We start from the raw sequence: 17,398 nt of genomic DNA, 5'->3' as shown, positions 1-17,398 counted from the left end.
TAGAGTGCGGTACGGCGACAACCGAAAATCGCTGCTCCGCTTCTTCGCATAAACTTGCGGAATTTTTGTTTTGTTTGTTTGCTACTTCATAAATTAAGAATTATTCGTGTGATTGTTCATCGTCGCATACACATATAAATATATCGTTACAGTACACCACGCACAGACGCATCGAAATTTGTTACGGCATTAATTTTGCTTCGCCTGTTTTTTTAATACCCCCGTTTTTCCTTCTACCAGCGGATTATTTTCCGGCTTTGTTCCTTTTTTAGTTTTTCGCTTAAGCGCTAAATATCTTTTGCCTTACACTCTCTCTCTTGTTCGCTTTTTTTTTCTTCTTTTGCTGGAACTTATTTCCGGTTTGCTCATGTCCAACTCTTACTGTACACTGACGGTACTCGCGGGTTTCCGGCAGATGGATTTATATTCGAGCATATACTAACGGTTTCGAAGGTTGCAAAAAAGCGTGTGGCTAAAAAGCGGTTGCATTAGAGTTTAAATTTAACAGCGTGCCTATATCAAATGATACGCTGTCGCAGCTACTACATACACACACACATACACACTCCACTAGCTACCATGCTATTCTGCCCGGGTTTTTTGTTTGAATTCCTGATTTTGTTTGTTCACTATCGCTATAGTTATCCCGGGGTTTGTTTTTTTTATTATTTCTTTTTTGTTGCTACTACTCTGCTGTATACCACAGATGTCCGATTAGCCGGTCGCAAATCGCAAAACATTTAGAACACACATTTACTTAGGATAAACAAAACCCCGATTGGAAATTAGTACGCGTTCGCTCCCCACTCATACAAAACTATCTCGCTCTCTATCTATCGCTTTCATGCTGCCTGGCGATCGCTCGCCTTCTTCCACTCACGCACACTATCCGCTGTGTAATGCTACTTTTGTTTCTTGTCATAGTTGCACGATAGTTTTCGTCAATAAACTCGGTAAGGTAAATATATGTATATATATATATATATAGCGTATATATCTTAGCTGACCCACTTAAAGTATTATACTGGAATATTTTTTTGTTTTGTTTTTAAAACATCTACGTCATATATCAATGCCGGATTTTTCCCTTTTCTTCTTCTTTTTAATTATCTGATTCGGTGTACTTCTGGGTTGTTTTTTGTTTTGCTCGTAGTGGATGCCCGGCACCTTGAGTCGGCCATTTTAGTTTTCTACCCTTTCTGTCATTCGGGAGGTTCTGTAGTAGGTGGGTAGGTTAGGTTGGGCGCACCGGAGGACGGTGCGAAGGACTGAGGGGGCGAAGACGTTCGATTCGACGCCAAGAAAATGAAGGAGTTTATCACACACAAAAGCTGCAACTACATTCACCATCCCACAGGGGCGTTGAGATGCAGCAATGTTAAAACCAATAAAAAAAATGGGGGCAAATGTTTGCCCCCAAAGGAGTAGTAAAAATATTAAAACTGATGAACACAAAAACACAGAAATAAATATAAAAAGACACACACATGTTTGTGTATAAGGCAAACGACAAATTAAAACAGTTCGAAAATAAATTGGTTAAAAACAATAACCCCTCAACAGGTGGTAGAACATTTACACGAATTTCTGAGACACAATAATTTACAGGGTTTTTCTGCTGATAATTTAGCAGCATTGATCCATTTTTTTTTTTATAAGCACGTTACGTTGTAATGGTAAACAATGCTAATTGACATGGAAACGGTTTCAGATGACAGGCGAATCAATTATCTTGTATTGTGATGTTACCAGATGATATTGTAATCGAAGCCAGTCGGCACTCGCGTAAGTGCATAACCTACGGGGAACAAACATGGGCTGCTAAATTGCAATCACAACCCGCGTTTATACCTGTCAATTATGAATTTCACCGAGCGCTGAAAAAAAGGTGTGCTTCGATTATAATATCATCTGGTAACTTCACGATAAAAGGTATTTGATTCCTCTGTTATGAAGCCCTTCCAATGTCATCTAGCTGTGTTTACCATTTAATGTAAATAATTTTTAAAAACGATCAATGCATTTACATTATCATCGGTAAAACCCTGTAAATAGTATGTGAATGTGTGTGCTGCAAGACTGATACCCTTTCTCATCCCCTTCGCCATCTCTCCCTTCCACCCAACCCATCTTCCCAGTCTCCCGTCCCTGTGTCTGCGTAGCCTACGGAGACTGACTACACTGGTAGTGAACATAAGTCTTGTCTGCCAATGTATGGCCCACCGGATGGGACTGATCTCTGTCCGCTCCACACTAAAAGCACGGTGTCCCCCGGTGTCCGCCGCCATTTTACGCCTTCGGCGTTACAGGCGTCTGACAGTAAGGACACTCGCGCTGTGTTGTGGCGCACGTATCACAGACGACATAGTGATTGCACGGTACGAGCGTTACCGAGCGATTCTTCTCCTCGCACTTCATGCACTTGTTGGCCGTCTCTTGGTATAATACTATTTCCACCTCTTCGATTTCCTCCCGCAGTTTTGCCTGGTAGGTGAGAGCAAGATAAGGATTAGTTATTGCCGAGGAAAGACAAACGCAGCGCCATAAAGTATATCCCACCTGAATGCTTTTCAATTTGGCCAGCGGCATACCGCGCAGATCGCACGAACGATAGTTCGTTGGACAGCCGTTGCCGGACATTTTAATCTGTTCCAGCTTTTCCGTCAGGGCTTTCACGTGCGAGAGCGCTTCATCGCGTTGCTGCTCCGCAATAGCCGTCTAGGTAGGCGGGGAGAAAAATAAAGAAAATGGCGGCTTGTCTCAGTACATCCACAGATCCAAAGCACACCCAACCTTACCTTGCGATTACTTTCCTCCATTTGTGCTTTCCATGCTTCGCAGGCAGTTGTTGCCTGCAGGACACGCTCCTCCCAATTGATCACTTGCTGCTGCTGCTGCTGTGGAACTTGCTGTTTTTGAGCTTGCTGTTGCTGTTGCTGCTGCTGGGAAGGAGGTTGCTGCTGTTGTGCCTGTTGCGCCTGGTGATGTAGATGATGCTGTTGCTGCTGTTGCTGCTGCTGCTGCTGCTGCTGTGGCTGTTGCGCCTGCTGCTGTGCTTGGTGATGTTGATTATCGGCAAACAGCAGATTCGTTGTGTTACTGCTTAGCTCACTACTGAGCGGATTCAGATCCGACATTCGTCTACAAAAACCGAAAAATGACAGTAGCGCGAAACGTTAGCAAGCAATAAAAAAAAACAACAGTGAAAAGACACCATTTTTTTCCCCAACGGACCTTATTTCGGGGCTAGCGGATAGTCCGTCACCGAGCACGGGCGAGATGATGTTGTTCGAATGGAAGAAGAAGTTGTCGGTATGGTTGTGGCCGTACGAGTTGTTGCTAAGCTTCGGTGCCGAACCGCTCCCTATATGGTGCGTCCCGAACGGGTCGTGCAAACCGAACAGGTTCGAATGGGACGACGGACTAAAGTTGTGACCGAGAGAGCTGCCAGGAATGTTTACCGGTGCGGATGTGCCTTGCAGGATGCCTACGCGTGTGAGGGCAGTGAAGCAGAATGCATTAAAAGGCCGCAAAGATAATCGAGCCCGTCGGCTGCTTACCGGAAATTGAATTACCCATCGATGAGCCTGGAATGTTCACGGGTGCCGAGCTGCTGGGTAGCAGTCCCGATGACATCAGACCGGTCATCGAACTTTCCAGACCGTGCATATTGTCCTGACGTCTGGCCAGATCGTCTAATGAAACACATAAAGGAAGTAAAATTGGAATTAACCGGCCCGGTGAAGGTCTAAAGCACGGTGTTTGCTCTGCTACTTACACATTCCACCATCGAGAGGAGATTCTACACCGAACATATTGAATGTCAAGCACGCAACGCGTTTCTGATGTTCGCGTTCGAGGGGATGTATTGAGAGCTCATGGTCCATGGCAACCATCTGCGAGAAGAAAGAGAAATATGGTTTAATATTTAAATGTTACCCGCTCACTGCTCACAATTAAATCATCTATAGTGTGAAGGAAGACTTTAGACTAGCTAGCATCGCCATTACACCATCGGCTTGCAGGGTTTCTAAGGCCATATGTCAACAGCATAAAACGCTTATCCGACATCGTATGTGCAATTCAACCTTGTTACCACTTTTCAACATCAGAATACAGGCTTTCAACTACGTAAAATTCCAACTCGACAATGGTAACTTCCTAGTTGATGGAGCTATCAGGGCTGACTACCGTGCTGTGGGTAAATCAAGTCACCGAGAGCCAGAAGCGGCAGGCCTGGACTTTTCAGGGTTGCAGTGCCAAGGATGAAGGTAAGAGAAGAAGGTAACGCAGCTCTCACTAAAGCTACAATGGTTAAAGCTATAGTAATGATATCCCCTCTAGTATACCTGTTTCGGTAGATCCTGACTAAAGTCCAGGCTGGACAATATTGAGCCTGTGTTAGCGCTGCCACTGTTGACGCCGGTCGGTCCACCATTGCTCAGCAAACCCAACCCGCCGAGCGGGTTGCCTGCATTGTTGTGGCCGTTGCCGATCAGGGCGGCGTTGTGCTTCTGCTGCTGTAGATGCGAACCGGGCGCCTTGTTGTGCGAGCTGTTGTTCGAGCCGAGGCTGCTAGTGCTAGCGGATTCGCTGCTCTCGGCACTGCCATTCGGCAGTAGCTGGAAGTAGGAGAAGTTCTGCTCGAATTAGACACACGGTCCCGACTGGGAAGCAAACAATCGTCGGCTTACCGTTAAATCATGGGCATCCTTTTTACTGCCGGAACCGACTACAGCCGACACGAGTGGGCCACCGGGAACACCGGCACCATTTCCGCCGAGAACGCCCGGCGCAATGACACCACCACCCGGCACATTGCCACCGTTGCCACCACCGCCACCATTACCACCGCCTCCGCCGGGTGGTCCACCACCACCGCCGCCACCACCACCACCACCACCATCGCCCGACGACAGTACGGACGAGCGCATGTCCGACAGGGCGATTGCCTGCGAATCTTCCTCCATTACGATGTACGCTGTAAGGTTCAAATGTATGGAGGTTACGGTTACACTTGTGATCACACAAACAGGGGGAATGCCGTCCGGAACTTACGCTCAACATGCGCGAACGCACAGAACACCGATCGGGGACAGTAGCCTGCCTGCTGCACATCGTTACACTTGGTCGATTTGTAGATTTCCGGATGAAATTGCTGCTCCGTGCGCGTATGACAGTACTGACAGTTATCGCCGGCCTCACAGTTTGCCGGTTCACCCCACTCCTCACCATGCTTCACGTTCGGGCACGGTGTAGATCTGAGAAGAAAAAAAAACACCCCCCAAACGCGTTAATGTCTCAACTTCCTTCACAGTGCTCTAAGAAACCCCGGCTTATTAGCAGCACCAGTAAAAAAAAACACCACCTACCGATACTTGAACTTTCTCGGACTGCGCCGTTTATCCTTGCTGTTGTGGAACTGCGGGCAGGCGTAACCCTGCCGGCATAGACGGGGCGGACGTTTGCACGGCTCCGTCTTGTAGTGGGCCAGCACATAGTTCGTGTCCTGCCATTTCGGGTCCTCGTTCATCAGATTGCGCTCCTTGTCGAGCACGTTCGGGCCGTTAAGGCCTTCGCCCGGGTCTTCCACGTTCTGGAGCGCTTCCAGCTCCTTGATATCGTACACGGGTGGCCGCTGGTCATGGATGCCGTGCGCAAACGCACAGTGATGCCCATTCTTTACGCAGTAACCGCGCGCATCAGTATCGTGCACGCACATGCATGTTTTGTAGTAGCGCAGATGGTACCGCCGCTCGGTATCGCCCGCCGTACGGTGAAGGAATGGGCAGCTAAAACGAGAATCAAGGTGTGTGAGCGATGGATGGAGTTCGCGCATTTTTTACCGTGACTCTGTTTGAACTGCGATTGTGTCGCTTCTATCGTAGGATCTAGCCTGCTTTCTAAGCGCTCTACGAATCGTTTTTCTCTATTAACACGCTTTCACGCGCTGAGCTCACATTGCTAGATACTCTTGTTCTTGTACAACCGATCCTTAGGATTTCAGTGTCTGTCATGTATCTCTTTCTTTACTTAGGTTATTCTTCACCGGATCGGAACCTCATAAGGCTGAATGCCATTACAGATCTCAGGACTGGAACTTGATTTCTTGCACCCTTAATTTTTTTTCCAGAACGCTTGCTATTGTTGAAAAAGATGGCAAAGACTTTCCTACGATGTCTTCTTTTTAAAATCTCACACATGAGATAATAACTAGAACCTCCAGAGTTAAACTAAACGACACCATGAGCATTCTAGAAATCCTGGTGAAGGTGACCTGATCAGTTAGGGCCTGTGAGACTTATGATGCCACCAACGACTCACGAAGGTGTAAATGTATACAGCATCTCCTTTAAGCCTATCCAATTCTTAGCATATCAGCAGCCTGATGCTACTGATACTGCATACTGATTGGCGCAGGCCAGTAAAACAGATAGCCATATCCTTATCCTTACAAGACAAGCACTTATGTCTTAGTCTCAGTTCGAGTGGTTGATGATCTTCCAGCGTAAATATGACCTCAGCAGCCGGGCCATAAACCACTAGTGAACCTCGAAGTAACTGGGGGAGCCCCTGGAAGCTGGATTCCTTTGCGGTACCGAGGATTTATCTCGACAAAGAAGAAGAAGAAGATGGTCTTCCTGGACCTTTACCTCGGGATATCTTGAGAGACCACGAACGTACAAAGATCTCGCTTTCGATCAGCAAAATCGATATGATAGAAGCCCTCTAAGTCCATTCCGCTTAGGACTTCGAAGGGACAATAAATGCGGGGGGTTATTGTCGCTTGCAATCCCGTTACTGGCTTCCCTCATTTTTGTTTTATAATTTCACCCTTAACTAGAAAGTCAGTTCTTCGTGCTGACCTTACATTGATGAGTCTGGCGGGTTACTACTTATCATGTCATGAGAATGACACTCGACGGCCAGAGATTTCTGTAGATGTCTTATTTTTTGTCGATTTTTCCTATTATTCTTGTTATTGTTTTTTGTTTGTGTACTTGGAGAGAATGTAGGTGAAACTTAAAGCACAATAGGAATAGGGAGGGACCAAGTGTTTTAGAGTTGTTTAAGATAACTTAAGCCACTAAACCTCGGTTGCACCAGACCAACAAGAGAGAAGATAATCGTCTGTAAAGTCAATCTGCGAAGTACGTGTGAGTTGGCGCGGGTCGATACGGATGGGACTTGTGATGACTCACGACGAGAAGGGGAAAATGTTGGCTGGTTGGTTGAAACTTTGAGATTATACATTGAGTCATTTCGTCGACGTTCGTCTCACACGGAACTTTACAGCTTCACGCTGATTCACGCGCAAAATCATCCGGAGCTTCCGTAACGTTGGCATAGGTTGATTGACGGCAGGCAAGCGCACACAAGGAACGAGCTTGCGCGGATTCACTCCAATAGGGCCGGTGATCGCAACGCGCACTACTGCTTAGCTTGTTCGCGCTTATCATGTAATGCAGAAATCTCCACTGACCCACAGCAGCACAGTGTCCTCTCGACGGGTCTGATTGTGTTTTGCAAGGGAAGCATAGGACACCATTGCTACGCTGTTTGGGTTGATTGTTGATGAAATTCCATTTACGGTTGATTGATTGCGATAATGTTTGAGATTTGTGTGCCGCGCTTTGCAAACTCTTAACTAAACTACCGACCGGAATGACACACACCAGACGCGTTACTAGTTAGCAGGGCAACAAGTGTGCAACACTTGTCGACGGTCTTCGACACACCGAACGCTTCCCCATATCAAGAATCCTCAGTTTGATTGTTGAATTAGCATGTCATTGGGGTTGTTTTTTTTTGTTTTGCACATTTTAACTATTTTTTTGTATTAATTTTGTAATTCTTTAGTGAAAACTGCATTAAATTTTTCCTGATTGTAAGGTAGAGTGTTTCTACCCTCGTTTGTTAGTTTTTTTTTTCATTTGTTTATTATTATGTTAACCTTGATGTAAACATGGATAAAACATGTTTGCTCTTGAAACTGCACTTTCCCGAAAGGGCACGCGCACACACACACACACTTACTCGCACGCAGTAATGTTTTCCTCCAAACAACATGCCAACAAACAATTGCACTGTGTACTTTACTTTGTGTCGATTACAACACACGCATACACACACACACACCTTTACGTGGCACATTCTCTGATACGCCATTTACGCACACATCGTTACACCGTTTCGTTTCGTCACACTGGGAACTTTACAGCTGCGCGCACACGCATACATAAACACACACACACATCCAAACAGCACGGTGTTTGTGCATGTGCACGTGTGTTTTAAGGGAGCCGCGAGCATACGTGCGTGTGCATACACAGATGGAAAAAGGGGAAAAGATTAAATCAAAGCCCACCCCCCCCCCCCTCCTCCTCCAGCCCACAAAACAAAAAACAACAAAAAAAGATTATAAATTTACAAATAACAAAGATGGCGCACACGCATTTGACATACTGTTACTTTGTGAAAATGCCGCGCAGTGAAGGTGGTGGCAAGGAGGGGAGGGGGGGGAGGGATTGATGTTCGCGTTGCTAGCGACGCAATAAACGAAAAGAAAAACCTGAAGGAACGATTCCATGCTATTTACTGACTGTTCTTGATCAGCACACACACACACACATATACACCTAGAGGCACACACCGCTTTTCTCCAGCTTGTTCCACATAAAGAAGGGCAATTGGACGTAAAAAGTAGGTGCCAAAATTTTTGGTGAACAATAACAAAGAAACAAAGCCATTTCTTACTGCGCGTGGAAATTTTTTGCCTCACCCCACCCATCCTCTTATTCCGCCCTTTCCTTTCGCATTGTAGCCAACCGAAAAACGTACTGCGCATTGATTCGTCACCAGAAGGTTATGCGTGTGTGTGTGTGTGTGTGTGTGTGGTGGGGTATTTGTTGGACGACGATTCACTCTAGCAGCCAAGAAACAGTTTGTTGTTTATTTGGTATTACAGCATCACACACCAAATGGTCAACCATTTGTTTTCTCACCTTTGATCCCCCTACACACCCTACTGCTGGTCAGCGTTTTTTGTTGTTTGATTGAAAAACAGATGCTGTTTTTTTTTTCGTTGGAAAACCGTACACTGCCCTAGTCGCTCCTAATAACCATATGGTTGGCAAACACCTATTACAATCAAAACAACAACAACCTGCACCAACCTTCAACACAAAACGTTTCGTTTTTTTTTTGCGAGTTGATTTGGCAATGAGTTCGGTAAAATTTTCCACACACTTCATGGGGGGAAAGAAAATTTCCATGGTGCAAAGAAATCTCCTCCACCGGGTGTGCGCGACAACAAGCACTAACCCAGTCGGTGAATAGATATTTTTGCTTACGAATATCGTCTTACAACTATTTTATAACGGGTTTGTCATGCCAGGTGAATCATTCCCATTGCCAGAAGTAGCGCAAAAATGTTGAGGCGTTTGGAAGTACGAGGTACAAAGCCTCGAGAGGCCCGCCATTTACTGGTTTCCTTTGACCTGATTCCGACCCTGAGGCTGAGATAGTCCGAAACGGTCCCCAGGCGTATGCTGGACCGCTCCGGGACTATCAACACCGCTACATTGCTTGATTACAGAGATTTGAATCATATAATGTACAACATTGTATTAACCAATTCCACAGAGTGATTCATAGGTTCCCCACTATACGATACCCTGCATTACACAGTACAACATCATTGCCTCGTTTCTTACTAGCTAATATACATTGGATTACTCATTTTCAATACACATCCTCTAGAGCTCTCCTCTTCCTACGTACTTCAGCAACTGGTTACATTTTTTGCTGTTACAAGCTACACTCTACTCTGTCATTTTAACCTCACGAGAAGTGTTGCTTTACTGCTTTACTGTACTCTGGCCCTTTTCCGTGTTAACTGCTACTGCTTGTTCTTTTATACGTCTAAAGCAATGCTTTGTTTCGTTTTGGGAGTTTTTTGTTTGATACTGTTGTGTATGTGTTGTAATGTAAAGACACGCTGGCTGCCTTGTACGTTTAACGCAAAACGTTTCTCTTACGGCTCCGTTCTACTTACTCGTCCCCGTCCGGACAGATACCGGTCGTTTCGTCATACTTCGGACAGTAATTGTCCGCACTGTAGTTGAAGGAACCGTCCCGTCGGCGTACCGGGCGCCGCCGCCGCTGATTCATAAAGTGCCAGTTAAAGCAGACGAATGGCCGATGCTGGTTGCATTTGTGCTGCAGGAACGATGGGCACTGTTCGACGCGAAATTCCTTCAGGTAGCTGCAGAAGGTCGGAAAATGGAAAAGGAAGGTATAGAAAGAAGCGTCATTAGTTTGGTGACTAAAACCGGGAACACACATTTTATGCAGAAAAGATTACAAATTCCGGTTTTGCGGTCGCTAAAACACACGAAGCGGGTGGTATGTATGTGTTGGGGGGGGGGGGGGGGGGGGGTAGTGGAGATATGATCATGAAGCTTGCATGTTTGTGCATGTGCATGGGTGGATGGGAATGCATCCTCTTCATTTTGCACACATTTTGGCGCTTTGTGTCTCTTGCTCATAGATGTATGTGTATGTGTGTGTGTGTATGTGTACATTTGTATGTTGCAACGGGATGCGCGCGTGTGGTCGCCATTATCGACATCTCCACCATTCCCTCCACCGCGCACACACACACACACACACACATGCACCTCCACCAGCCCACCATCTACCCGTGTGCCTTGTGTGTGGGTGATCACACACGCGCATCTCGCCTAGACGCTGTTTTCCCGAGGGTTTCGTCCCTCGATACTTACGTATAATGGTTCGGTTTTTCCGTTTGCGTGGTAAACAATGATTTCGATGGATCGGTTGACGCCATTTTTTTTTACGGTTTGTTTATACGGTGCGGTTGCCTGTTTTGTTGTTGCTTTGTTGCAAATGTTTGCTGTTGCTTCGTCGCACGCGGGAACGCAGTGTCTCTATGACTAGCGCATCGTCACACATGCGAATACACACCACAGTATTGCGTTTTACACGTTTCTACGCCTCCAGCAAACCCTCCACACGGGAGGGATTAGAAGGAGGGAGGGGCGGACGAGAAGGGGAAGTCGGAGGAATTGCCGGGGAGGGTGGGGGTGTGGGGAGAGTTGATGGGAGGGGAGGAAAACACACTTGTGCGTTTGTGCCTCTCTATTGACTCGCAGCGCTGACAACACGCACGCACACCACAACAACACACTCGTCGTCGCAACTTCTGCTGCTGCTTCTTCCACTTCTTCTAATGCTGCTTCTCCTAACAACAATCGTCGCACTTCTTTGTCACATCGGAGCGTTGAACAGCAGACGGCCGCAGCACACCAAACTCATCATCGCCACCATATCATCAACATCCCAGCGAGCATTACAACAACAACAAAAAAGATACCTTCTGTGCTCACTTTTTTGTTGTGTTGTGTTGTCCCCCGTGTGTAATGCAGCCGCGCGCGCACACACACTCACACACACACGGTCAATCGGAACGCCCCTACGCGCTGTTTCGGACACACAACAGATTTACACGGAGCAACACGGACCGAAACGGAAACCACCTCGTAGCGTATCCTCCAGTGGCGATGATTCCAGCATTCACACAAAAATAACACACAAAAAAACGCACGCACGTATACACGCTCACACGCACGTACGAAAAAACACTGCTAAGAAACTGCGTGCTATCCTTTCACGGTGCCTGTTCGATCTTGTGTGGCGATGCAACACGCTAGCGCCGTTTTCGCAATGTTTTACCACCGAACAACGAAAACACTGACGCGCGCCACACACATACACGCACACACACACACAGCGGGGAAAAACACTTAACCTAGCTAAAAGACGCAAAACACGCACTTGGTTGAATTACAGAATAGATGTACGTATATCGATGCACAACGTTTACAGTGGCACGGTCCGTGTCATGACGCGGTCGTTTGTTCGCATCTAGCCGAAAAGACGCGTGTGATGATGATGCTGTACGATTTTCCTAGTGAGCAACCATTCCCTCGCAGCGTTCGTTCGCTTCTTCGTTTCGTGCGTATTCATGTAGCTGTGTGCGTGTGTGTTCGTGTGATTGGTGTGCCAAAGGAAAAGGCTTTCCCGTGGGGTGAAGCTTTTTGTGTGTTGCCTGATGAAAACGGTCCGGCGCGAAGGCCTGTACGGAACCGAGGTGTCTATATGGCGGTTCGAATGTACAGTGGTTTCCAGGCAGTTGCATGTCGGTCAACATTATATGTTAGCAATACGACCATTATGTTGGAATTTGAGGTTGGTGTCATTCCTTACTCGTTTACGACTAGTAGTATGAACTTTAGATGCGATTTAACAAATTAGGTCGGATGACAGTTTGATTACACGAGTAATGACTTCAGCCTGAAGGAGTGTGTATCGCACATTCGATCAGCAGCTTCTCTCCGTACTATTTGATGTGAACAACAGCTTGTGCCATATTTTTCTTATGGAAGCTGTTCTACTATCTCTGACATTTATCTTCCACGAAGAGCGACTGGACTGTGCATCTCACTCAAACTGATGACATTGCTCGGTTTGGTTTTTCAAATTTGATTTCTATCGTATAACCAAACCTGTCATTTGAACTTATTCGTCAAATTCCATTCTATGTTTGAACGACTAGTCGGAAACGACTTATCAAAGACTTCTTTTTCTTCTTATTCTTTGGTACTACAACCTTGAAAGGTCTCTGGCCATTTCTGGCTTTCTTTGACTTGATTTTACCCGTAACTAGATAGTCAGTCCTGCGTACGGGGAGACGGTCTGGAGGGGGTTTTAACACCGGTTCTGCCGTGTGCCGGCACCGCTATCACCTCGGCTACCGGTTGCTAACATATCATGCTCTGGTATTGCAATATCACCAGAAAAGCCCTGCAAAACCGCACTTTCCTTCAAATCAAACATGGCAACACGAAAAGGCCTTTTTAAAATGAGCACACCTTACCATTTAAAAACCTTGTGCAAGGAAGGATTTTACTTTTCCTTTGCAAAATTTCTATTTACAAAAACGTTTGTTTTTTTTCTCTAAATTTATGCTAATAAGAAATAAAGAAATTATCCCTATTTGACACACCAAATCTTTAACGCAGCAGCCTTAATGTGCAGCATATAATGTAAATAAAAGTTGTGCTACACGTTGTGCAATTGCGATCAGCTGTCACATGCGTGCGATGCAAAACAAAGGCGCCAGAGAACCTTTTTCCATTTGTTTATTTTTCTTTCCTCGCTTCATTGCGATTCTAAATTTGCATACTATTTTTTTTTTTTGTTTGTTCTGGCCTGTTGACGATTTCCGAATCATAAAGAATTAGGGACGGGTTCGAGCAAAACCATATGTCGAGTTTTTCCCGTGGTTTCTACTCCGACGGTGAACCGCTCAGTAGCAACAGCAGCAGCGGTTAGCAGGAAGTATCGAGAGGTCCAGTGTCCCCGCGACAGCTGTTCCGCATACTACGGCATGTGAGTGTGAAGGGAAAGATGAGGTGGGGTGGTGGTGATACGAGGGGGGGAGGGTAGCATTTATCAGTCCTTAATTGTGCTACAACTAAGCACCTTTTTCTTCTCGTTCAGTGGGTTTGTCTTATCAGCTTAAGGCGCCGTCAACACGCCGTCTGTGGGGACGTTTTACCCTCGTAGCCGTTCGTCATCGCAGCGCTAATAATCAAATCAGTGAGATCATTGCTTTGTGAACTACTCCAACCCATACTAGCGAGAGCGGACTGAAAACTCGGAAGCAGCTGGAACATTGTGGTGGTGGTGAAAAACAGATCCTTCGTTTAGTCACACACGTACACAAGAACGGACCAAATGAACGACAGTAAGGTTACGGATGGGTCTGCAGGACTGCAACCTTTTTGTTGTTGTCTTTACACCGATTTCCTTTCCCTTGCAGGCATCAAGTACGAGATGGACATGAAGATGGAACCTTCCAGCCCACCGGAAAAGGACCGTACCATGTACTCGCGGTGTTCGAGCGCGGGCAGCATACACACACCGACGTCATCCGCGCACAATTCCGGTAAGCGACACCGACATGCACCCACACATGCATACATTCGCACTCATTCGGGTGTTTTTTTCGCCCCCCACCAATCGACAGAGGATGAGGAAGATTCGGGCGACAATAAAAGCAGCACGATGAGCTACAAGGAGCGGCGACGGGAGGCACACACCCAGGCGGAACAGAAGCGGCGCGACGCAATCAAGAAGGGTTACGACTCGCTGCAGGAACTGGTACCGACCTGCCAGCAAACCGACGCATCCGGCTACAAGCTAAGCAAAGCGTCCGTGCTCCAGAAATCGATCGACTACATCGGCTATCTGCTTCAGAGCAAAAAGAAGCTCGAGGAGGAACGAGCCTCGCTGCAGAAGGAGGTGATGGCGCTGCGCATCATACAGAAGAATTACGAAAACATGCTGCAGCACCAGCAAGCATCCCCCGGCCGGACGGAGGCAAGACTTAGCGACGACATCAAGTTTCAGGTGTTTAAAGCGATTATGGACGAAATGTTCGTCACGTTCGAGCAGCTGCCGATGAACGATTTTGCCGAGCTGACGTCCGGCGTTATACCGTGGCTGGAGGAACACTGTAAGCCGCACCTGCTGCGGGATGTGGTGAACCGGATGCTGGCCCACATTACCGCCAACATTACGGCGGAGGTGGCGCAGGATATGGTTAGCGCCCGGGATATGAATTGATTCGTGGGCCAAGCGCCACGACTTAACACCGCTGGATTCGGTAGTTATAATTTTCTTCTTCTTTCCGGTTAGCTTCATAGTCGAATCACTCAACCCTGTTGGATCGACTATTACGTTGTGCAATGATTTTTTGTTTTAAATTCATTATCACGTTCTTCTGGAACCGCGTTAGCCATTATGTTATGCCGTGGGAGGGAAATCTAGTGGGGGAAAGGTACTATTGAAATGGTTTATGTTTACGTATATGTATAGCACAAAGCAGAATAGATAATATTCTACGTGGCCGGTTGGGGTTAACTACAAAAGAATTAATCATCATACTGCTTTGCATTTAGGGCGACACGGTGGTAGCGGCAGCGGTCTTCACACCGGGGTTCAAATCGCATCTGGGAGCCGTTTCCCTGTAGCGAGGACTGACCATCCAACTACGTGGTATCATTAAGTCCAGTAAGCAAGAAATGGCAGGCATGACCTAAGAGACCGTTTGGCAGAGAAAGAAGAACACTCCATGCATTAAGGCGATCTATCTGATCAAGCTACGTGGTATCAGAGAGTCTATTAAACCATTAGATGGCCGGCTTGACCTAGCAGGTAGGTCTGTAAGAGGCAGTCCGGTTAGCTCAGCTACGGGAAGCCTTGCCAAACAAGTCAAGGATGCCATTAATGGAAGTCCAAGTCCTCTTGAGATTGTAGAGCCAAAGCAAAAGAACATGCCTGCGTAACCTGTCCGGGTTATAATACCTGCCGCTTGCATCCCCGTTTATTTGTCCACACAAACAAGACAAACATTTTCCGGCGTTATCTCACTCGGCACGTAGTACCTCAGGTGCGCTTCGTACCCATTCTGCGCCATATAGTTCAGCCGTGCAGCATCCAGCACACGTTTGCACTTCCGGCCAACCGTTTCACGCGCCAATCGTGTCAATCCACACCGGTCCTGTTTGTCACCGTCATCCGGTCCGGTTTGTTGCCGCTCACGACTCCTCCCAGTACCACAAACCGCCCAGCTCACCATCCGCACGATACACTCAAAATCGGTCCGATTAATCCCGTTCGCCAGTAGGAACGGTTTGCCGGCGAACGTTCGCCACTCACACCGATGATGGCAGCACAGAGCGAATAGGCAACCTTTCGCACGGACGGACGACGATTCACCCTTGCCACTGCGCACCAAACATCGTAACGCCAGATCGGTAGCGCTACCGCAAAGATGCTTCCCGATGCCGACGATCTGCTTGCTCGCACCCAGCAGCTCAACCTGCGTCAGCTTCAGATCCGCTATGTCCGCCCGGACCCGTTGCACAATTTCGCGCGTCTCGATTTTGTTATCCTTCTTGTGCCGGTGGGAGGCACGGTCCACGAGCAGCACCTTGCAGTTTTGTAGCTGCGTTTCAACGATACGCGCCAGCCAGTACGCCACCTGTCCCTTGCCGGCACCGAACTCGACGAACGCGGTATCGTTCACTAGGAACGTGTACTGCTCCAGCAAACCGAGCAGCGCCGACGACTGGGTCAAGTGTTTGAGCGTTTGCGGACCGTACTGGTCCATCGTTAGTTCCTGCGCTAGAATGCTGTGCCGTGGTGATTGTTCCTTCAGCAGCGGTTCTACCGTACCGTCGTACAGCTCGTTCACTTTGGCTATCAGTGCGGTTAGCTTATCTGCCGGTATGTCCGATAGCTTCAAACCGGAACCGTCCTCCGGCGATGGTTGCTCTTCCCCGTCCGAGGTACAATTAATTCCGGGCACGATGTACGGTTGCTGTTCCGCCGGTGGACGTGCGTTACAAATTTTCAGATGCTTCTCCAACTTGGCGGCCGATATAGTGTGCTTCGGGTCGAGCGGGCATGGTATCCGATCGCTGGCGGGCGATTCGGTGGTGCTGCCGGTAGTCGGTTCGTGCTCACCGCAGTATTCCTTTCCGGTGCCGACCGTCATTTTGCAGTATCGTTTCTTACGCTGCACGAAGTGTTTACATCTTACCGGCGGTTCGGTTGATTGGAGTTTCGGTTTTTTGCTGTCGGGCTCGGTTGCCTGCCCGGTGTCACCCATTTTTTTTTAACTTGCTTTACCAATTTCCGGACGTGCTTCGATCACGGTTCTACGATCTTCTGCTGATAGAAAGTTTGCTTATTTGGTCCGTTTTTAAGGTTATGTTTTGACGTTTCCAAATATCAAAGCAAGTTTGTTTTGCTTTCCACGACGGGCGTGAAGTACAGTCAGGTCTCAACGTTCGCGGATAATATGTTCCGGAGAAGTCTAGATACACCGGTGATCTGCAGAAATCCAAACGGATAGGGATTGGAGGAGAAGCACGAACCTCGAACTACTGCAACTTTTCGGTAAATTGAGAGAATCAGGATCGCTAGCTCGAGGCTCTGGCTAGGACTCAGCGTACGGCTGGAGAAGATTTTGATGTCCTGCGAGTTGTCCTGAATACTGGTCCCACGGAACGTTGGAACTTGATTTAATCGTTTATTTATAGAGGCTTTGGGTCTTTGAGACCTCATTTGCCTCTTTCCTGTCCATTGTTACATGTGTGGTAGGGATGGGCGCTCCGGTCCGGAATCACGATTCCGATCCGATTCGAAAGAATGATTCCGACCAGTTCCGGAATCGTTTTCGATTCGTTTTGTTTCCGGACTCGTTTTGGTTCCGGAGTCATTTTGATTCCAGACTCGTTTT

The 17,398-nt window shown here is 47.4% G+C and overlaps 3 protein-coding genes across 5 annotated transcripts; 1 reads left to right on the top strand and 2 right to left on the bottom strand.

The window, feature by feature from the left end:
- Nucleotides 1–538: 538 nt before the first annotated feature.
- Nucleotides 539–12,068, bottom strand: LOC118507613 (RING finger protein unkempt homolog). Its single transcript, XM_036046324.1, has 12 exons — nt 10,788–12,068; nt 10,058–10,267; nt 5,373–5,792; nt 5,059–5,261; nt 4,695–4,981; nt 4,350–4,640; nt 3,779–3,896; nt 3,561–3,695; nt 3,235–3,487; nt 2,799–3,141; nt 2,560–2,718; nt 539–2,484 (listed from the first exon to the last, which is right to left on the bottom strand). The coding sequence occupies exons 1-12, from the start codon at nt 10,850–10,852 to the stop codon at nt 2,290–2,292; spliced, it is 2,679 nt and encodes an 892-aa protein (XP_035902217.1). The 5' UTR covers nt 10,853–12,068; the 3' UTR covers nt 539–2,289.
- Nucleotides 12,069–12,257: 189 nt separating this feature from the next.
- On the top strand, nt 12,258–15,023 carry LOC118507928 (max-like protein X). 3 transcript variants are annotated; one of them, XM_036047244.1, is made up of 5 exons: nt 12,258–12,273; nt 13,323–13,476; nt 13,588–13,834; nt 13,910–14,035; nt 14,117–15,023. In XM_036047244.1, exons 3-5 carry the CDS (start codon nt 13,825–13,827, stop codon nt 14,713–14,715), a joined length of 735 nt encoding a protein of 244 aa, XP_035903137.1. In that variant the 5' UTR covers nt 12,258–12,273; nt 13,323–13,476; nt 13,588–13,824; the 3' UTR covers nt 14,716–15,023. The 3 variants fall into 3 exon arrangements, with proteins under 3 accessions (XP_035903137.1, XP_035903128.1, XP_035903146.1); XM_036047235.1 differs by lacking the exon at nt 12,258–12,273 and adding an exon at nt 12,998–13,130; XM_036047253.1 differs by lacking the exon at nt 12,258–12,273 and having other exon boundaries at nt 13,147–13,476; nt 13,588–14,035.
- Nucleotides 15,024–15,434: 411 nt separating this feature from the next.
- On the bottom strand, nt 15,435–16,991 carry LOC118507824 (tRNA:m(4)X modification enzyme TRM13 homolog). The gene has a single exon (XM_036046926.1). It carries the CDS (start codon nt 16,763–16,765, stop codon nt 15,476–15,478), a length of 1,290 nt encoding a protein of 429 aa, XP_035902819.1. The 5' UTR covers nt 16,766–16,991; the 3' UTR covers nt 15,435–15,475.
- Nucleotides 16,992–17,398: the final 407 nt, after the last annotated feature.

Source organism: Anopheles stephensi, chromosome X, assembly GCF_013141755.1.
Source record: "Anopheles stephensi strain Indian chromosome X, UCI_ANSTEP_V1.0, whole genome shotgun sequence".
In the NCBI taxonomy this organism is placed as follows: domain Eukaryota; kingdom Metazoa; phylum Arthropoda; class Insecta; order Diptera; family Culicidae; genus Anopheles; species Anopheles stephensi.
The sequence above is the reverse complement of the archived record's forward strand: the minus strand, read 5'-3'. Positions and strand labels throughout refer to the sequence as shown.

What these genes read in the sequence shown, in the direction of transcription:
- LOC118507613 (XM_036046324.1), bottom strand. Translation starts at nt 10,852, where the DNA reads ATGGCGTCAACCGATCCATCGAAATCATTGTTTACCACGCAAACGGAA. An exon ending in TGCGTTCGCGCATGTTGAGC is followed by an intron (nt 4,982 to 5,058) that starts GTAAGTTCCGGA and finishes TGAACCTTACAG; the next exon opens with CGTACATCGTAATGGAGGAA. An exon ending in TGGAGGAAAGTAATCGCAAG is followed by an intron (nt 2,719 to 2,798) that starts GTAAGGTTGGGT and finishes CCGCCTACCTAG; the next exon opens with ACGGCTATTGCGGAGCAGCA.
- LOC118507928 (XM_036047253.1), top strand. Translation starts at nt 13,825, where the DNA reads ATGAACGACAGTAAGGTTACGGATGGGTCTGCAGGACTGCAACCTTTT. An exon ending in GTCATCCGCGCACAATTCCG is followed by an intron (nt 14,036 to 14,116) that starts GTAAGCGACACC and finishes ACCAATCGACAG; the next exon opens with AGGATGAGGAAGATTCGGGC.
- LOC118507824 (XM_036046926.1), bottom strand. Translation starts at nt 16,765, where the DNA reads ATGGGTGACACCGGGCAGGCAACCGAGCCCGACAGCAAAAAACCGAAA.